At 39.1% G+C, this 22830-nt stretch overlaps 1 protein-coding gene across 1 annotated transcript in view; it reads right to left on the bottom strand.

Annotated features, from left to right (window-relative positions):
- LOC122564758 (astrotactin-2-like) overlaps positions 1–22830 on the bottom strand; it is a 1559828-nt gene that overhangs the window by 1020971 nt on the left and 516027 nt on the right. The window contains exon 6 of the mRNA XM_043719930.1: positions 16007–16092. Coding sequence (XP_043575865.1) covers positions 16007–16092 — 86 coding nt within the window. The remainder of the gene's footprint in view (positions 1–16006; positions 16093–22830) is intronic.

Below are 22830 nucleotides of genomic sequence, written 5' to 3'. Positions count from 1 at the left end.
TGACATCCAGGGTTGCTAGCACATTCATTTATGCTGGAAGCAGTGAAGATACTGGAATGATATTTCAGAGTGTAAACTTGGCTGACTGTATTCCATCTATACTTTAGTCAAGCATGTCTTTGGCTAAGTCCTAAGAGCTCACCTGCCAACTGGGGTAAATCATGGGCCCATCTCAAGAGGAAGGGGTAAAACAAGAAATCAATCATTCAAAAACATTTGAAAATATTGATTTTAGATAAAATAATGAGCAATTGGATTTTATTTAGCTGTGCGCGTGACTTAGGGGTCCCTGGTTGTAATAGAAATGTAGTACACAAGCAATTCCCCAAATACAAAATTCATTTAAATTTTACTATATGTGGATTGCTTAAACAACTTTTCAATTGTTCCTGCACTTGCATTTAATTCTAATTTTGCACATTCTCTCTGTGTCTGTATGGGTTTCCTCCAGGTGCTGCGGTTACCCCCCACAGTCCAAAGATGTGCAGGTTAAGTGGATTGGCCATGCTAAATTGTTTTGTCGTGTTCAGGGATATGTAGGTTAGGTAGATTAGCCATGGGAGGTGGGTCTAGGTGGGATGATCTTCTGAGGGTTAGTATGGATTTGATGGACCAGATGGCATGCTTCCATTCTGTAGGGGTTCTGTGAATCATCACTGGGGTCAACCAACGTTCAATACTTTATTAGTAGTGTGTCTACTGCTTAGAATGTGTTGGTTGGAGGCATTCTGTGAAGATTCATATTTTTTAAAGAAACCCCTTTATTAGCGACAAATCAAAAATCTCTCTTGTGAAACAGATGGTAATAGCCTTCAGTTCATTGCTCCATTTATGATAAATAGAACATCCTGAATACTAACCTCAAAGACTTCCGTTTATATTGAGGCTTGTTCCTTTCAAATATCTTGATGTGCTTCATGAACACTAAATTACAAAATTGTAGTGAATACTATCAAAGGAAATGAAGTAAATATCTTATTTACTGCAGAATCTCATAACTTTGAGATAATTGATCAATTAATATTATCTGATGGTCTTGATCAATACACACAATTGTCATCGATTGTTTTGTTAATAATTATTTAACTAGTTTGTTTACTAAAACACAATTGTAAGAATCTGCATTGATAATGTAAGTTTCAGGCACTCTAAAATGTAAACTACATATTTATATAGGCCTCTCTGTCCAAACAGGTTGAAGGTTTAAGGGGTTTGCCTTTATTGAATAAGTGAAATTTAACAGTCACATTAGCAATTAATACTATCTGTCAAAGATTATAAATGTAACAATGGCTGACCATTGATCCAATTTTCAACCAGTGTGCCATGACAAGTGAGAAGAGAGCCGCAAAATGTCTGTGAAGGTGCACTGCTTTACCTAGCGTCAAGGTTGCATATATGTTTCTGATCTCTTCCACAGCCAAGGTGTTTATTTATGAAGGTAGTGTCTGCTGACACCCGGTAACCCCTATGGACTTCGCCTGAGTGAGTCTCCAGAGCAGTACATGAGTAAACTTCCAATGCCATGCATGTGGTGTGAAGGGACATACACATCATTCTGGTCTTTCTGTGCTACATGAAAGGCAGGCATTGCTATGGCTAAATACTAAGAGTCAGACTCCTGGAGTTATTGGCCAGCCTGACCCAAGGGACACATGCAAGCAGTTTGCTTGAGCCTTCAGTAGAGCATCTCACAAAAACATTGGCAATTCCATTATATTTGATGCAATATTCATGGAAAATTTGGAAATAAGAGGTCACTTTTTTTTCTTCTGTATAGTATAGCTTTCTGTATATATTGTTTTATGTCTTTATTCTCCTGATGCTCCAATACCTTTTCCATTTACTTTGAGGGAATACATCTCAGATCCATTGGTGCAACACACAGGCAGGGGATCAAGCACCTGTGTGTAGTTAGAATATAGAACATAGAACAATACAATGCAGAACAGGCTCTTCGGCCCTCGATGTTGCGCTGACCTGTGAACTATTCTCAGCTCATTCCCCTACACTATCCCATTACCATCCATGTGCTTATCCAAGGATTGTTTAAATTTCCCTAATGTGGCTGAGTTAACTACATTGGCTGGTAGTGCATTCCACGCCCTGAGTTATTTAAAGGTTGGGACAACTCCTTTCATTTTCTGGGCCCAGTTTTTTTCTTCGATTTCTAGGCCATGGCTTCCCTAGATGGGGTTCAATGCCCCAAGTGAGGTCATGAATTGAAATTTTGGGATTGTGAACTAAGAGTCTACAATGACCACCATGGAACTCTGACCAAGTTTTAACAGCCACATTCCTACTCTCTAAAAAAAACCCATTCTCACAATTCTCACAGAAGTGTTAATGCAATTATCAAACCTTTATATGGGTTCATAGACAGAAAAACATTTGGGAATCACTGTTTTAGGTGGAGCATCATTGTTTCAAAGTCCAATGCTTCCAGCTACAGTCTCTGAAATTATAACCTTAAAGAAACAACTTCAAACACTTCTTGACTTAGAGTCAATCCACTAGCACAGATTAATTTCTATTTCAGCAAAATGTTGAATTCAGGAATAATACAGGAAAATTGTTGCTGAAGAAGTTCTTTATTGGTTTGTTTTATAAAAGGACACAATTTACCAATTAATTGAATACATTGTTTGTCGCTGAACATTGCATTTTCTACCTTTCCTCACTTTGATGTTACCTGGTCTATTTTAAAGGAAACAAATTCTTTTAAAAATTGGTTAAAAATCTAATAAACCCACTGAACAATTATTAGCCAGGAGGTTAATAAGAACGCTTTCATTTTCAACTTACAATCTTCTCTGAGCTACCAAGCTGAAAGCTCAGAAAAAAAAATCAAACTGCAATTTATGAATGTCAAGTACATTCAGGTATTTCGTAATGCTCCTGTAAATCATGAATAATAGTGATTCCAGTATTTAGTAGCACTGCAGAATTCTCTACTTTCAAGAAATTTGTTTGCAGGAAGAATAAATGTTAATCCCAATGCATTCTAAGATGAAACGAAAAGTGCCCACAACTCAAAATGGAAAGGGGTGTTTGGGAGAAACAAAAGTGAGGAATACTTAATGCATGAACCAAAGCCAAAGGCAAGGCTAATATGCTAACACATTGAGAGCAACTGAGGATAGTTAGACTTTTTTTTTCACTCAGTTGATCTTTTGGCTGAGTTTTTCAGAAGGTCAATTTTTGCCAGCAGTTTTAATTATTTTTATCAAGGTTCTTGGTATGTTTATTAATGCCTCTGGTCACAGAATGCGGCAAATTGTAAAGATAGTGGTGAAACTCTCTGTTCAGTACTTGCTTTGAAATGCATCAATAATTTCATTAGATTAAACAGAGGGATTTGGGACAAACATATTTGTGTGTTTGGGAATTGCTACACTAATAACAATATTGCAATTAATGCTTGCTGTCATTATAGGAATCTGCTGTTTACTTCTGGAAACATACAACATAGATTAACTTCAGAACCCAGGAGTCACTGTCAGTCATTCCCTGCCCATCCATTGAAGAGGGTATTGCAGCCATCACTAATGAGTCAACAGAAAAATCACTGAATGGCATGAGCACAGGGCTCTAACTCAGCTGTTTCTCATGTGAAACAACAGAAAATATGGTGCATTGAGAAACAAATTAATGTTGACAGTTTATAAGTGATAATTTCTGATAAACAATTCTTCTGGTGCTTTTCTTTAACAAATGTCTATTCTAATTCCTCAGAAGAAAATTAACATGAGAGATTTTATAGTTAGAATGTTTTTGCCTATACTTATTTATTTCTCTCCTTTAATCCCTTCTATATCTTTGTCTTGCTTCTCATAATTAGTTTGAATATAATTTTTTATTTTTCTATTTAAACTCTACATGTCCCACTGAGAATTCTTCAATATTGTGACAATGGTGCTCCTTTAACAAGACTATGTTGTCATCGGTTTTCTTTCCAGAGGGGTTGTAAATGCACAGGTTCTGAGGGAGTCTGTTTTGGATGGGTTTTAGGGCCAGTTTGATTATAGATATCAGATACTGCCTCAGGCAATAGGCTTTCAAGTTTAAAAAAGAAGTTCACAATGAAAGGGGAGTGGTTAGTTCTCCCAGCTCAGTTTTTCTCTGGTTCTGTTTTTAGCAGTCTGGCTGTTCAGAGTTTTTTGAGGATGCTGATCAAAGGAACAGCTATGTGGAAGAGGGTGTTTCATGCTGAATCTCTCTGCCATCTCTCTCTCTCCCCTGTACAACCCTGTGTTTAATTTTCCTTTTTTGCCAAGGGGTGTTTATGGCGATTGTTGCAGGAATTTGGAACAGCATCATTAAGTTGGAATAATCTGTTGGGTTTAGAATAACGTAAAATATGTTATTCTGTATTCTGTTCTCTTTGTTTGTGTTTCATTCAGTACTCTGTAAATAAATTATGTTTTGTTTAAAACCAAGAAGTTTTGACCAACTGCGTTACTCCTAGAATATCCACTATGCACCTGCTTAAAACGACTAGAAAAGCTAGGGTCTGGGCTACCTTCTTGAAATGTTTTGAGGGGGTCTGGACTATTCCATAACAATATGTTGGGCTGAAGGGCCTTGATATTACTTGCCACAGACAATTACCACATTCCCGAGCAGAATGAACCAAACGGATACTTATAACCATTTTCTTCTGACAAATTGGTAAAGATTTCTCTGCAGAGACCATGGTCAACTGTCAAAGACATGGATGGAAGTAGTCACTACCTTTCTTCTCAGAGCAAAATTTGGACATTGGTGTTAGTATATTCATAAACTCAAGGAATCGTAGGCTAATTGAGCTTTGATCATAAATGCAACACTTGATAGAATTAATTGACAGCTGGTGAACCTATTTTGGCCAACAACTGTCTCATTTCCAAGTCAATTGCCCAGTTGGATAATCAGGCTACAGCCACAAACCTTCCCAAAGAACTAATCCAACCCTTGGCATCACACATGAGTAGCATGGCATTTCAGTAATGCTGCGAGTGTACATTAAAACAACAATAATCATCTACCTAATTCAAACTGTTACTAATTTGCACACAAACATAATTTTATTTTGAGGCTAGATGAAATATTTATCACAAGACTAAAAAAGGGACTTCCATGCCTCACAATTTGTCCCTGTAATTACATGTTATGATTCCAGTAGGCCTATGATGCAACCCACCTATTTTGTGAGTCACTAATTTGATTTAATTTTTGTACAAATGAATGGATACAATCATGGGAATAATGTTTTCCTAAGGTGGAAAAGGAAACAGGAGACTAGCAACTGTGATTCTTTCAGAGGTATTTATCTCCCAAATCTGCATGTTTCCTAACACGGGTGTCTTATTCCTGCCGCCTGCATCAAATTGTCTGGGTTATTATTATTGCATTACACAAATTGGTTGCATGACCTTGTCATATGTACTTAACAGAGAAATCATGTTGAATCAACCAAAATTTTGATTCGATAAAGGAAGCAATAGCATCTCCTATCAGACTGATACTTGACTGATATTTGTCCTCACAGCTACAAGGCTCTCATGTGAACATCAGAAGCAAATTATACTCTTGGTAAACAAACAATCTATGCAATGAAACTTCATTTGTGAGGTTGAAAAGTTGGCACATTTGGACATTTCCCTTTTTATTGTGTGGACCAAAGATATTGCCCAATTGTGCCTAAACAAAAATATCACCTTAGGAGAACATTATTCCCATGATTGTATCCCTTCATTTGTACAAAAATTAAATCAAATTAGTGACTAGCAAAATAGGTGGGTTGCATCATGGGCCTGTGATTCTTCAACATAAAAATCCTCCAAACACACCTCTCATATAATGTTCAAAACTCTAACATGGGAAAGGCCTGTCAAAAGTTAATGCTCTTGTCTGAATCTTGTGGTGAAGGGGAGAAAAATTCTGAAAACTGAAACCAGGATCATTTTACAGTCTGAAATTAAGGCTGCTTGAAGCTTTTTCATTTCAATGGGAGATAATTTTGTGTGAAGGATAGAGGAGAGGATGAACCTTATTTCAAAACAGTAGTGGTTCTGTGATTTGACCAGCTTTGAATTTGAAAGCATTTTGCTGTCTTGTAAGGTCATATGTGGCTGTGAATTCTGAAACATACATAAAACTCTGTGAATTGAATATGCTTGTTAAACCTATATGCAGAAATAATCTTCTGTAGGCATAGCTGATGAAGGATTAATTTACATCTTCTGGTGTAGTGAGATAGCCATGGAAACTCAGCTTGTGTTCCACTTGGATAAAGATGCAAAATCCTTAATTTAGTTTTGTTTTGAGACAATGTCACTTAATTTTCTTGATGCAAAGTTAAACATCATCTACACTATATGGACAGAAGTATTTCCCTTTTACGTAAAATATTTCGAAAGCACAAATTATATTGTTGAGCAGTGTGTAATACCGCAGCCACTCTGTTATGTGGGGTGGGGGTGGGGGTGGGGGTGGGGGGGAGTAAATGACCAGTCAGGTGCAGAATGAAGCCGACAGTGAGGGTTCAATCCTTATATTGGCTCTGTTAACTCATAGAAACCCTTCTCCTCATCTTGTCCCATGCTTATGGACTGGTTATTCTTAAGCTACACTTAAGCTATTGTTTGTTTCAATAGCTTTGGTCCTGAGAACTCTGGCTTGTTACCTTACTCTGTCATGTTTGGCTTTAATTATGGGCATTGACTGTGGTCTTATTGATGGAGGCAACAATCTTTGAACCTTCAAATTGAAATTTCACAGAATTCTAATAGGAAGATGGGCATATCATGCACTAGACTGACTAGCCGCAAGAAGATGGCAGCTGGGCAGATTGACACAGTCAATTCAAAATGTTGTCGGCAAGACTGTTGAATCAGTTTTGACGGCTACGACTTCAGTTAGGTCTGAACAGCTGACAGGCACTCAGCCAGTCTTTGAATTGATAGAAGAGGTGTGTCTCACCTTGTCTAACAAAGGAATCAAAGGAGAGATGGAAAAGTGGAGTACAGACCGCAATCTGATTTTACTGAATGGCAGAACTACCTCAAGGGCTGAAGGACTATTCCTGCTCATAATTTGTATGATTCTGGATGATTCCATCAAGGATCGCAAGTAAATGCCAAAGAGGAAAGAATCAAAAATTGGTCGCATGTTAAAGTTTATTATGCAGAAATTAGCACATACGACAGCAATAAAACCTGTCACTGAAATTATGTAATTTGAATAGAGTTAAAAAAAGCACATAAACTTTAAGAGCTTTGCAAAACCAACAAAATGAGACTGCTCTTGCAGAGAAGTGCACTGTTCATATTGTCATTGTTCGTAAGATAGAAACATAGTTTTCCAACGTGCGTTAAAATTTTCATTCTGTCTCAAGATTCCTGGACCGTCTCATGGTTTATAGAAAGGCTTCTGTCAAGGAAGGCGAGGCAAGATGCCAACAAAATGTGAGCATAAGAGGTATAGCTAGTAAGTTTGCAGATGACACCAAAATTGGAGGTCTAGTGGACAGCGAAGAAGGATACCTCAGATTACAATAGTATCTGGACCAGATGGGCCAATGGGCTGAGAAGTGGCAGATGGGGTTTAATTCCGATAAATGCGAGGTGCTGCATTTTGGGAAAGCAAATCTTCGCAGGGCTTATACACTTAATGGTAAGGTGCTAGGGAGTATTGCTGAACAAAGAGACCTTGGAATGCAGGTTCATAGCTCCTTGAAAGTGGAAACGCAGGTAGATAGGATAGTGAAGAAGGCGTTTGGTATGCTTTCTTTTATTGGTCAGAGTATTGAGTACAGGAGTTGGGAGGTCATACTGTGGCTGTACAGGACGTTGGTTAGGCCACTGTTGGAATATTGCATGCAATTCTGGTCTCCTTCCTATCGGAAAGATTTTGTGAAACTTGAAAGGGTTCAGAAAAGATTTACAAGGATGTTGCCAGTGTTGGAGGATTTGAGCTGTAGAGAGAGGCTGAACAGGCTGGGGCTGTTTTCCCTGGAGCGTCGGAGGCTGGGGGTTGACCTTATAGAGGTTTAAAAAATTATGAGGGGCATGGATAGGATAAATAGACAGTCTTTTCCCCGGAGTGGGGGAGTCCAGAACTAGGAGGCATAGGTTTAGGATGAGAGGGAAAAGATATAGAAGAGACCTAAGACGCAGAGGATGGTACGTGTATGGAATGAGCTGCCAGAGGAAGTAGTGGAGGCTAGTACAATTGCAATATTTAAAAGGCATTTGGATGGGTATATGAATAGGAAGGGTTTGGAGGGATATGGGTTGGGTGCTGGCAGGTGGGACTAGATTGGGTTGTGACATCTGGTCAGCATAGACGAGTTGGACTGAAGGGTCTGTTTCTGTGCTGTAGATCTCTATGACTCTATGACAAATCTGTCAATCATTTCTCATACCGTTAGCAGAGGAAAGATTGTGTCAAAATCCGGAAGAACCACAGATGCTGTAAATCAGAAACAAAAGCAGGAATTTCTGGAAAAGCTCAGCAGGTCTGGCAGCTCTGTGGAGAGAAATCAGAGTTAACATTTCGGGTCCTGTGACCCTTCCTCAGAACTGGAAATGCCTGTGTTTATCTTGACTACGCCTGTAAGGGAAATAATGATCTAAATATAAACTCACAGCATCTGACAAGTATGAAAGGAAATTGCAAAAGATTGGGTTAAATTGAACAATGCAATTTTGAGGACGATCTTCCAAAGTTTCATGAAGAAACCAAAGTTGATATTCTTTCAAGCCACTAGGTGACACCAAAGCCAACAGTCAATGCAAACAATAGAATTTGGATTCAAACACCTGTTGACTGGCTTAAAGAGGATGAACGTTCATTATGCCACCGGATAATATGAAAAACTGTCTGTTGATATTCAGAAGAAGTTCATAATCATTACATTAATCTGAGATATAAATAGCAAAGAAACAACAAGAAAGATAAGTGACTGCCACATTTATAAATTCTTAAACTGATACCTTATTACCAGATGTGTCTCAACTAAATCTGCAGCACTGCATGGTATAAACAAACAGTTTCATATCCTACAAACATAGGTGATGGATGCATCAATATTTGTTGTGGGTTTTAAAAATAGTTTTTCACTAATCTTTTTAGACCTGTTCAAATAAGTGGGACCTGAACCCAGTACTCCGAGCCCAGGGGTAGGGATACTCGCTCTTTCCCCCCAGACCCTTTCTTGTTGATTGATGTTTGCAAAGTTCAGCCGGGGAAAGTTCCAGAGATAAGGTCACAAAAAACATTCTTTTCTCAATAGAAATCTGCTCATCAATATTTCTTAATGAAAAATAAAAAAAACTAAAAGTGGTATAAAAGATCATTCATGACTGGACCTCTTGCTGGCCATCTGCCCAATGAAATACCACATTCTCACTATTCAATGGACAGAGTTAACATGTGCAATGATAGAGTGCCATTCACCATCTATGGAATATGCTTTGCACTGAATCAGTTGTTTTGCCATATTGTCATCTCAGGATTTAGGAAAAATTGGACTAAACTACCTGCATCAGGCAACACAAAAATAATGACAAACCCAATCCAACATCCCAGAAAATGTAAGAAAATAATTTTGTCATTACCCAACTGTTCCCTCCTGTTACAGTCTCTCGAACCAACAGATACTGAATATATCCTCTCAAGATTATTAGATTCCATCAACCTGAAAGCGCCTCACACATAAACATCAAGCAATAGCTTGATCAACAGCTCTGAAGCAGGTGACAATCCTAATATAGCTCAGACTGTAGACAGATGGTTTATTTAAAGTTGATGCTGAGACAAGATGTAATCTCCATATCCAGAATAGAAGGTTCAAGTCTCACTCCGGGGACAGGATCTGAATTGTACAGACCATTTTTAGTGGGAGCTAGGCTACTTACCACCAACCCAATTCCCCATAATATGGGATTTGGACCTAACATTTTTAAAAAGATCATTAACAGATAATTGAGATTATTAACAAATCAATTGAACTGACTATTTAGTTGGTCAAATGCAGAAAGGATAGCTAATGGTGGGGAAGTCCAGAAGCGGAGATCATAGTTTAAGGATATGGGTAAACCTTTTAGGACTGAGATGAGGAGAAATTCCTTCTGTGGAAACCTGACTGTTCAGAAAGTGGCTGAGGCCAAAACATTGTGTTATTAAGAAGGACATGGATAAAGCTCTTGTGGCTAAAGGGTTTGAGGGATTTGTGCGGGCAATAACATTAACGAGCTCGATGATCAGCCATAATCATATTAAATAGGGGAGAGTGCGATGGCTCAAATGGCTTACTCCTGCTCCTAGCTCCTTTGTTTCCATGCTCACATCACACAGTAAAATCGCAACATGTTAAACGTCGATGATTAGTCTTTTTGGTCATATTGATGTTATCAGTCAGTCCTGACAGTACGACATCAAATTTTATTGATCAATGTCCATGATGAACCACACTTTCAGACAGGCTAGTCTGGATTAGCCCAACAGGGAGACATGTGCTGTTGGATCAGCTGCCTTGTGAAACTATACACCTTTGCTTTTGGTGAACACAAGGTGCTAAAACAAAAGCGTGGGCAGATTTCAAGTTTAAATGAAAACAACAGAAACATGTGGAGCATTTCCCAACAAGATTCTGATATCTCCTTTTATACATATTACCTGTCCAAGTAGTGACTAGGCTACTGTCAGTGAAGAAACTGATCGGGGAGTATACAGAGTTTCGGGGAAAATGCTCCAAACCTTCTTGCCTTTTCTTTTGAACTTGTAACCTGCCCAAAAAAAGGCAGAAAGTTTCAAAAGGCTTTAATACTATAGTTCCCCTTTCATTTTCTTTGCTGTCAGCAATGAGGTCATGTAGCTGCCACCTGAGGCCACCACACATATAACAAAGCTCAAGTTTATCAAATTTCAGGGAATTCCTGTGTGATTCAACCTACGGAGATGTTTCTATAAGACAGTTCCAGAAGGCAGACAGGCAGGGATGGGCATGTCTTTTTTTTTAACCAGACTGGTTAGAAGTTGGGAGGGAAAGTGTTTAAATGGCACCTACTAATATACTACTCCTCCCTTCATCACTTTGAAAGCTGGTGACCAAACGAAATCCTCCCACTCTCCTACTCTGTCCATATTGTGGGACACATGTCTGCTTTGTCCTTGAGTACCTGCAGTTCCAGCAGTTTCCATTGCTGAATGTTGGTGCTACTGAGACTGCTGGAGGTGCCAACCAATTAGGCAGTTGCTGAAGATGGGATGTCCTCCAATTGAGGGATATAAGTCTCACCCTCACCTCATTGATAGTTCCAGCGGCATGCAACTGTTGCAGGTCAGTACTGCTAATATTTGACATTACTTCCTGGGGGGGAAACAATAGTCCCAACATCCCTGTGAATTTGATTCCATGCACTCAGAAAGAAAACTGACCTTCCAGGGTAAAGCAGAGGGAGTTCAACATTGTTAGATGTCTTGTCATAAACTTTCATAGAATCCTTATTCTGTGGAATCAGGCCATTCGGCCCATTGGGTTCACACTGACCCTCCACACAGCATCTCACCCAGACTTGTCCCATCCCTCTAACCACACATTTTACATGGCTAATCCACCCTACCTGCACATCTTTCTGACTGTGGGAGGAAACTGGGGCACCCGGAGGAAACCCACGCAGACACGGAGATAATGTGCAAACTCCACACAGACAGTCACCTGAGGCTGGAATCAACGCAGGTTTCTGGTGCAGTGAGGCAGCAGTGCTAATCACTGAGCCACTGTGCCATTCCTTTGAATGCAACATCAAATTGAGGCCTCACTGTCCTCTCAATTGGGCATAACAGGTGTCAAGGCATTATTCCGAATTTAACAGGCTAGTTAGTGTCAGTGTCTGGACCAATAAATATCCCTTTGTGGACATTCACAAAATCACACTGATTGTGGGCTCTTGCTGTGCAGATGTATTGTTCTGACCTCCACTACATTCATGCTGGTATACCACTTGTCAGCTTTGACCCTGTGCGGGGACTGTTGCTTCTGAATCCGAACAGGTCCATTCCCACTCAACATAGTTTAAGATAATGCTTCAGTTTGATGACAAGGGAATGCAGTGCTGTCAGAATGCTAATCATTTCATTGTTGCTTGCAAGACATGGTCTGCACACTAATTAGCTATTATTTTGCCCTGTGTTACATCACTGCCAACTATTTAAAAATACATTTTACATGGTAAAGTGCTTTGAGATGCCCTGATATCATGCAAATCTACGTTCTGCACCATTTTCACATTCAGTCTAAATTCACAATGGCCTTTTTATTCTCATCTCCTTTTCTTCTTCTCAACTTCTGTCACTCCCTCAGTTCATATCTTTTCTGTTCCTCCCTGATCTCCACTTCAACAATTGCTGGGATGAAACCTTTGTAAAAACTCTTATGAGATCAAGCATTACATTTACAACATATAGAAAGGTCTATTGTGTTCAGCAGAAAGTCATATTAGGTGAACTACAATACAGGAGTCTTTCCGATCTTGAACTCACATCAACAGGCTCATTTAAAATTATTCTTCATGTTTCGGGTGCTCACTGCTTGTTAAAATATTCAGCTCACAGGATGGAAAGATGTAAGAGATATAACTGTGTATTCATAAAAGAAAACACGCACAACTACAAAATATATAATTCATCAACATCCAGTTCTGGAAAAGAATTGAAAAAGCTGTTAAGAAAGTAATTGGCTGAAGTCATGGTCTGTGATCTTGGGAAACTAATATTGATGATCATATCTGTCCATTCATTTAAAAAATGCCATTAATGCTGAAGAATGTCCTCAGAAATGCACAGCTCTTTAGTGAATTTTGCTGAACTTTTAATGTGGCTGAAATAGTTTGCAGACATGTAAGAATGTTCATCTGTTATTTCAGTTTTATCTGTAGATTCCCAGCCTTACTGGAGAAATAAATAGTGTGACTGGAGTAAATAAGTACCTAAAATAATTAAACATGAAAGAAAACAAGTCTCTAAAATAACAACATATATTCACTTTCCAATTCACTTTGGTAAACAATCCATCTCAAATAATTTTGGTCTAGAGAATGGAATTGTTTCTTTTATTAAGTCAAATACAGGATGCAACATTTTTGGTTCATCTCTCTTAATATACCTCAGAAACTTGAGGCGAACATCGAACATTCCGAATTCATTTTAATCACCATATGTTGCAGCATTAAAAAGAAGATTATACATGCTAAAATAAGTTATTAATGCACTATTAAACTTCTCCGAAAGAAAATCTCAAGAGAATTAAAGAAATCAAAGACTCCATGTGAATGCTATGAATGGAAGGCTGGTTTGAAACATCAGATTTTGAGTGGGTCTGGCAATATCTGAGTTGGAGTGTTGACACCAGTATTCCATAAGGAGTTGCAACCCTCACCAATCTGCTTAAGGAGAGAGAATTACCATCTTCCAAGCAAATGTGAAATAAATGTGTCCAGAGAAAGCATTAAAAATAAGTTTGATTAATTACTGCATTCCTGTCCCATGGACAATCGGCAAAGTCATGAAGGAATCATTAACATGTTCTGATATGGCACATGCTTAGTTTGGTTACTATTCAACTTTAGGCCTCCTTATGGCCTGGTCTCAACATAGATGCAACAGCTGAATTCAAGAGATGAGGTGAAAATGACTGTGTATGGATAAAGTAGAACTCTCCAGTGGTTAAAATCAACCTGGTATGAAGGAAGTTAGCTGTGGTAGCTGAAGGCCAATCATTTCAGCTCCAGAGAAGTGTTGTTGTAGTTAGTCAGGGCAGTGTTTGAGGCCAGAACCATGTTCAGCCAAATCAAACACTTCAGTAAGTCATGAATCTCAAGTTAACATGCCAATTACCGTATTAAACATCCTTTTGTTCCAAATATCGATGTGTATTAGCTAGAGATTACATTCCAGCAAAGCACAAAGACTTCCATAGCATCAGCTCCACTATTAAACAGATACTGTCCATGTAAATACCATCACTCCCAATTTCCCCATTAATCACACAGCATCATGCTTAGGACAGACAGCAAAATAATCATCAGGAGGCTACAGTTCTTGAACTCCAAGCTGAACAGCTTTATGGAAGTAACTTCACCACATGAACTTTGGTTCAAGATGGTTGACAGTTCAAGAAAATGGCTAACAACCTATTTTACAAGCTACTGAAGTTAAGCAATGAATTTTAGCCTTGCAATAATTTACCTCATCGCAAGAAATATTTTTTTGAAAAGACTTAGTATAAAATAAGAGGCAACAATGAAGTATCAAAATGACAAAGTGGTGATACTTCACTTTGCATCATTGGTACTGAATTTTTTTGTGTGGGATGAACACAGCATTGATCGATACTCACCAAGTGAGGAGGTGGACAAGTGAAGTCTTTGGTATTTCCCATAGGTGGGAGGCAGAGCGATATAATATCTCTTCCATTTCAGTACTGTTTTCGAGGAGTGAAGTAAGTCTTCCATAAAAGTTAAAGTTCTCGATTGGACTAAGGCAAATTTTAAGGTCATGAAACAAGAATTTCCAAAAGTTGACTGGATTAGATTATTCACAATAAAGGGATGACTGACAAGTGAGAGGCCTTCAAAAGTGTGATAATGAGAAGTGTTATGTTCCTGTTAGAGTGAAAGGTAATGCTGATTTGAGATCAATGGATGGACAAAGATACTGAGGTTCTAGTCAAGAATAAAAACAAATCATATTATATATAGACAACTATGATCAACTGAATCTGTTGAAGAGTATAAAGAGTGTGCGGATATTCTTAAGAAGGCAATCAGGAAGGCGAAGAGACATATAAGATACCTTGGCAGGAAAGGTTAAAGATAATACAAAGCGTTTTAACGAATAAGAACAACAGAGCAACTACAAAGACTATAAAGATCAACAAGGCCGTCTTTGCATTAAATCTCCATGTTTGTCTGTTTCACTGGACAGCACATTTCCCAAATTAGTGCTGCAGGAAATCATTTCAGGTTCAGCAAGCCCAAGGTCATTTCCTTCTGTTCTGAAGGAACAGAAGAGCAATACTTTGTTTTTCAAGTGGTCATTTAACAGTCATTAGGGCCATGGACATTTGTGGGAAGGACTCCTGGGGAATCTGTAACTGGCTGAAAAGAGTCTGCAACTTTCAGATTTTACGTTGTGAATAAAATTTTGTCATTCTGAATGTAGGAAACACACAACTTAGGCAAAATTATAACAAGGATAAAGGGAAGTAAAATGTACATTCACACAAACACAGTAAGGACAAAAAGTGTAGATTGCAAGACAAGAGTTTTGGTGTCTAACAAGCTTGGGAAATTTCGCTCTTCAAATGAGCCATGGACATGTCAATTTGTAGTTTTGTGCCGATGAGGAGTTAAGGAAATTATGATCAGTCTGTTTGACTTCCATATCCATCCTTCTGAACTTCCTTTCCCTGTTATGCTTTTCTTTTACTTTTTCCTTTGAGACCTGTTGGTGTTTTTCAAAAGGCATCATAAAATCACTGTAGAATTAACCTCCTCAGCTAATATTAAAGTAACAATGTTGAATTGCAAACAATTTAAAATTTGTTCAAACCAGCTTTGAGCAAACTAGTACAGCACTGGTTTCTGAACAAATATTAATCTTAAAATTCTCTGTATTTGCCATAAAATGTTGAAAAACCTAGACGCATATTTGTTTGTAGCTTTCCTCAAATCATGTGCCAAGCATGTGATAGAAGTTGACAGAGTATGTCTGAAATTAGCTTATGTTGAATTGCTACACCGTAAAGATGTGTAAGAGTCAGCATATTTTTGCTTCTCACTCTGACAGAAACTGAAACTTGGACAAATAATTGTTCTTTTACATTGGGCATGTGGCCGAAATGAAAAATTACTGCACTCTTGTAACTGCTAAATTAATTTGAACTCAAAAATTTAACCACCACTCTCACTTCTGATTGCAACTCTGTGAGGTTGCTGTTCCACGTTGAATACCTAATTACCTTTGCTTCTTCGCCTGCCTCGGTGTTCCGAGTAAAAGGTGAGGTGCGTTTCATCATCTGCTTCTGTACCAGAATCTTCTTCTGCTCTTAGAATTCCACTGACACCTATAAATAAATAAAAGCACAGTTCGTTGACTTGCAATGAACAAACCACTTCCTTTTGTTAAGTCCTGGAAGCTTGCAAAAAGCCAAGACCTATAAGCATAGGTCATGTCCAAGTTTGAAGTAGATGAGAAAGTTGAGGCAAATTACAAAGTGGTATTTAGGTTGCTGTAACTTAGGATTTTAAAATTGCAGAGATTGCAAGAGAAAAGGAATGGCTGATGGAGCTGGATTGCTCTGCAGTTCTATCAGCTTACTATCTTTGCAAGCTTCAGTCTAGAAATTTATTTTGAACAGTGAGAGGACTTATCAAAAAAACGTTCAACAACAAGTAATGGCCCACACTATTAAATCTTAAAAATACTTCTTTTGCACTCATTAAGGTGAGGAACATCACTTTCCATTGAACACCACCCAACATCAGTATCAAACATTCTCCGGACTGGTAGCATACAGTTAGGTACAGAGACAATCTCTCCAATTTTAACAAAACACGTGCCTCAAACCCAATTTCAAAAAATTCAACAGGTTTATTTGAAATCACAAGCTTTCGAAGAGCGTCAGGCGAAGCTTGTGGACGATAACCTGGTGTCATGTGACTTCTAACTTTGTCCAACCCAGTCCAACACCATTACCTCCACATCATGATATTAAAATTGCGTCAAATTAGGGAATCTTTTGTTCTAGAGCTTCATGCTCACTGATGGATAGAAAATGACCAACCACACTTAACTGCAGCATCCTTGATTTGGAAGGCACATAGATGTCAGAAGCAGGAATTCCCAGTACCTGCAATGCTCAAATCCCCATTCCCAGTACCTGCAATGCTCAAATCCCCATTCCCAGTACCTGCGATGCTCAAATCCCCATTCCCAGTACCTGCAATGCTCAAATCTCCATTCCCAGTACCTTCGATGCTCAAATCTCCATTCCCAGTGACCTCTATGAACTGATTTCTCCTGGGTATTGAGAATGATAGTTGGTAATAATGAAAACATGTTTCTCCTAATTGACCCTCCAAAAAGGAGAAAAAGTTATATCCAAAAGAGAAACAGGGGACAGAAAATTGTGGATTTCTGTCTGAAACTTAATCTCAAAACACAACTTGGAAGGGACTTGAAAATGTAGCTCCTAATTGTTTTTTTGAAGAGCTATAACTCCAGACTACAAGAGTCATATTTTTATCACTTGAAACAAACTCAGAGATTTAAAAAAGTAATTGACAGAAGGTGAGGGATAATTTGTAAGTGTTTTTACATGCACTCTCTAAATCTCAGAATTATTTTATGAGCCAAGTTTGTGCATCAAAGTGCTTGTATTCAGTTGTCTGCAATCTACAGCAAGTATTGTCAACACAAGACATCAAGAGGACATTGACGTCTCCATAGTTTGTGCGGGTTTGTCAGGCCCGGATCCCAGTCTGATTTGCTGTACTGTAATTGTGCAAAGCTCCAACTGAGCAGTGCTGTGGAGTCACAAAGAGTTGCTCTCACTCAGATGCAAAGTGCTCCTCCTGTCTCATTATCTTGTCAAACTTGCCTACAGTAGAAGCAGAGTTCCTAAGTATCTTGTTGAACGCACTGCAGGAGGATTGGAGTTTTCTATCAGCTGAAGCAGAAAACAATGAGAGCAGCAGTTTACTTTTGATTCTTTGCTAGCACTGTTTTTGTTCTTAGCCAAGAGTGAGTACAAACACAGTTACACAAACGTAGAGTACAGGAAAATAATTGTTAATTTCTTGTGTCTTGGTGCATATTTCTCAAAAAGGTGATCATTCACTTTTGAATCCAGCTTATGATGTAACTATACCTTATCCTTGATTTAAAGGAACATTCCCACAGTGTTGGCTCAGTGGTTAGCACTGCTGTCTCACAGCGCCAGGGACCCGGTCTCGATCCCAGCCTCGGGTGACTGTCTGTGTGGAGTTTGCACATTCTCCCCATATCTGCATGGGTTTCCTCCAGGTGCTCCAGTTTCCTCCCACATTCCAAAGATGTGCAGGTTAGGTGAATCGGTCACGCTAAGTTGCCCATAGTGTCCAGGGATGTCTGGGTTAGGTGCATTCATTAGTGATAAATGTAGAGTAATGGGGAATGGGTTTGGGTGGGGTACTCTTCAAAGGGTTGGTGTGGATTTGTTGAGTCAAAGGGCCTGTTTCCACACTGTAGAGATTCTATGATTGAATATTTACAGACTGGAAGTGACCAGCAAACAAGTTCTGCCACGGAAAACTTCAGAAGAAAGCTGCAGTTCAGTCAGAGTGTATGCTTCAAGAAGATGAAAGGAATTGCATTAAAATAAATTTACGTTGACTGACAAATAATTGTACTCTGCCTCCCTCAGGTCACACACCTGCTACATTGAGAAGGGTGGAGTCGACAGACTGCTCCTACATTTCTGACATTCTTGACTTGCTGCAAGAAGACATGCACAATCATATGAGATAACTTTCTTCCTAGTGTTCCAAGATTCTGATGAATAGATGTTGAGTAAGTTAGAATCCCCACAGTGTGGAAACAGGCTACTTGGCCCAAAAACTCCACACCGCCCCTCTGAAGAGTAACCCACCCAGACCCATTCCTCTACCCTATTACTCAGCATTTCCTCTGACTAATGCACCTAACCTACACAACCCTGGATACCACAGCATGGCCAATTCACCTAACCTATGCATCTTTGGATTGGGGAGGAAACTGGAGCATCCGCAGGAAACCCACACAGACAAGGAGAGAATGTGTAAACTCCACATAGTTGCCCAAGGCTGGGATTGAACCCAGGTGCCTGGTGCAATGAGGCAGCAGCGCTAACCTCTGAGCAACTGTGCCGCCCAGACCTTGAACCTCTCGGCATTGCCTCAGAACCCAAGAACTGTGTCAAAAACATAAGCTCACTGGAGAGCTGTACATGGCCCACCATTAAGATCAAAAAAGATCTCAGTATATGCACTTGAAAACTACTGCAAATAATTCCACAGAATAATGCTCTCAAAAGATATGAATATTATTTCCCACTTCTCTTTAAGACAGACTGAAATGCCTACATCAAAAATCTTTCACCATCACATTAAAAAGTGAGCATTTTTCCTATATGTTCCAAGTCATTGAATCATTGGTACCCACATGGGTATAAAAGCAGAACCCTCCCCCCCCCTCCATAGTTTCAGACACATGAGCTTTATTTGACACATGAGGTGGCAAATACTCTAAGACTACCTGATGGAAGAGAAGGAAAGTTACTGAGCAACTGAAAGTGAGGATCCATTTCAGGTTAATCATATGCAATATCCATTACTGAAGATATACTTTGGAAGAAATCCCTCAACATTGTGGAAAGGGAATAAGAACATTGATGACGTGGGGCTGCCGGTGTTGGACTGGGGTGGACAAAGTTAAAAATCACACAACACCAGGTTATAGTCCAACAGGTTCATTTGGAAGCACGAGCTTTCGGAGCGCTGCTCCTTCGTCAGGTAGCATGTACTTTCAAATAAACCTGTTGGACTATAACCTGGTGTTGTGTGATTTTTAAGAATATTGATGTCACCTCAGAAAGTAGTTGGAGTAGCAATGCAGCAAGGGGCACAAGAGGGATGAGACGTTATTTTCATACTTTCAGTGGCATTATTCCAATTTCAAACACATATTAAGAAATTACATTCCACAGAGGGGGAGACTCAATAAAAGAGCACATTAGTTTAACTAGACTTTGACAAAATCTTTCAATCAGCCACAAAGAGCACTGAAGAACTTTTTTGGAGTAAAATAAGTAAGCTTTTGTAAAAATTTAATTGTAGTGCTGTCACTTGAGAATTTAAGTTCATGTGTGCAACACAATAAGAATTATTTCCAAATTTAGATTGACAAGAGCTTGTGTAATCCTGTCATTTCACCTTTTTTGTTGCCTGTGGGACAAGTGGAAAATCATGAATTGATTTGATATACACAACTTATTTGAGAGCCCAAACATATTTACCGAGTTTTTTATTTGTTAAAAAAAGTCGCATGTTTGACAAGTCAGTCAATCAGATTTCAGTATTTACATCTAATATGACCAATTTATGTTAATTATTTGTTTTTCTTTAATCCATGCAGCTTCCAATGATAGCCATTTTATTATGCGGGGCACTTAGCAAGGGAGTTAATAAGTGATGGCTGTGCAAGTCGTGAATTTAAAAATGTCAAGTTTGACTTATCTTCGCCTCAAGCTTCAAATGGAGATGGGGAAGCAGTCTGTTTTTATTGGCTTAAAATAAGCATTTCTCGCAGTCCAAACATGCCCTCTGGACGCATCAATACAAGAATGATTAATTGCTAGGTATTAGGATTATACAGCCTTTCTTGCCATAGGTGAAACTCTGGAAACAAAAGCACTCTCAGCTCCCTGACTTATTTTATGATCTCGGGTTTGTTCAGACAGGTACTGCTACAACAAAGCAATATTGTGCTGCCACTCCGTAACCCACTTCCCCAGAGATTTAATGTAAAACTCTCCCTGCAGTGTTTAAAGCAACCATCTCATGGGTTCAATGAGGGTCATGACAGTAGCCACTGTATAATGCATACAGAGACAGAGAACGAATGAAATCGTTCCAGGGCAATTCACCAGCCTGAACTGCTCCCTCAAGACAGCTGAATATAAATAGTCTAACAGAGTGCTGCTCCGGAAGATTTAATAGAGAAGATATAATCTGTTCTGGTATGTTCATCAGTATTGATTGGACAGAACATCTTAACACTTGTTATTGTATGCAATGTGTTAGATACTTAGCTGGTGTCAACATTTCTTTCATTTCCTGACGTATGCTCATTCCTATACAAAACAACAAAGTGCTGTGAAACCACAGGGAGCTATGGGCTACCAGCCCCCTTGACAAAGGGGCCAGTTGGCGGAATAGTGGTGCAAACAAAATACTTTCCCTGTTAGAAATGTGAAACAAGAAACAAAAGAAATGCTGGAAATACTCAGACGGTCAGACTTTCAACCAGGACAACACTGAAATGTTCACTTTGCTTGCCTCCGACAGATGCTGTGTTTCAGTTGCTGAGTGTTTTCTGTACATCTCATTTATGTTTTAGATTCAGAGATGGCATCCTCTCACTCTCTGTAAGGGCAGAAGGAAGCCCTGAGGGTACTTATTGCACACCTGCATAGATCACTGCTCCCTAGCATGCCAATCACAGTCAGTGAAATTTTAGAGATCTTCCCACTCTGTTTAATTCTCTATGGACATGAAACATTAAACAACAGTAACAAATAGATTTTTAAAGTTCTGAATGCTTACACTTTTTTTCCCACAATTCATAAAAGAATTATCCTGGATGATAAGGGGGAGGTGAAAGCCTAATGGTATTACTTGTTAATCCAGAGACTCAGGTAAAATCCTGCTACAGCAGATGGTAGAATTAAGAGTCTAATGTTGACCATGAATTAATTATCAATTGTCAGGAAAAACTTATCTGGTTCACTACTGTCCTTCAGAGAAGGAAAGTGCCATCCTCACCTGGTCTGGCTGACATGTGACTCCAGACCCACAGCAATGTGCTTCACTCTTAAGTGCCCTCTGGTCAATTAGGGATGGACAATAAGTATTGGCCTAGCCAGCAATGCCCTCATCCCATGAGTGAGTTTTAATAAAACTTGACTTCAATTACATAACACAATGTTACATCCAAGCTGCATTGATTGACCCAATCTACATACAATATTATATCTACATACAGTCCAACGCTTGGACAAGAATATTGTGATCTTAGACAGGGCATTCTGCTCCAAATGTAAAACAGGCAATTGAACTTCCTGGAGGCTTTGACAGAAGAGATGATGAGAATCTATTTCTCATGTTTAGGAAGTCCAATGGTCAGTCACAGCTCAGGATAGAGTCAGCCACTCACAACTCAGATAAGGAGTTAGATTCTCACTCAAAAGACTGTGTATTATTTAATTTTCTATCCCAGAAAGTTGAAATAAATGAAATTGATGGATATTTTGGACCCTAAGAGAATACAGTGGAAAGTGACCGTGAAATTGAGGTTTAACCACAATCTTATTGAATTGCTAAACAGGTTCATCAATGAAGGCTACGACTCACTTGTACTTCTGTTTGATTATATTTTTAGACCACTTACAAGAAACCATCTAAATCTGATGCCAGAAGGATGGCAACCAGCAATGTTTGCAATTGTTTGGACACTTTTCAGACAGTCCCATTGTCCACAGGTGGTGTTGCATAAGTTTCTATTTTCAGAAAAAGTGTAACGTATACATCAGGAAAACTGATGGTGGTGGCAGCACCGCTCCTGGACTGTAACCCCATAGTGTCCAGGGCTGTGCAGGCTAGATGGATTAACCGTGGAAAATGCAGGGTTATATGAACAAACGAGGAGGGTGGGTCAGGGTAGGATGCTCTTTGGAGGGTTGGTATGGACTAGGTGGGCCAAATGGCTTCCTTTCAGACAGTAGAGATTCTATGATTCTATGATAAAGCACAACAAGCTAGACAACACTTAACTGACACTCATTCCTGTAAATGTGAGCTGACGCAGTGATCAATCACTGTCTATAAAAGTTTTGCCGCTTGAGCAATGAGATGATGTCAACCTTCACTGGGAATTGGGGGAAAGCTCAGACAAGCTTCGAGGATGGGTGGGCGGGGATGGCGGTTTGAGGCTACAGATGGGTAAGCTGTGTAAATTTTGGGTTCTGAAATAGCGACACATTTCTGA

This window comes from Chiloscyllium plagiosum, chromosome 30 (assembly GCF_004010195.1).
Source record: "Chiloscyllium plagiosum isolate BGI_BamShark_2017 chromosome 30, ASM401019v2, whole genome shotgun sequence".
Taxonomy (NCBI): Eukaryota; Metazoa; Chordata; class Chondrichthyes; order Orectolobiformes; family Hemiscylliidae; genus Chiloscyllium; species Chiloscyllium plagiosum.
This window is presented reverse-complemented; position numbering and strand designations above follow the sequence as displayed.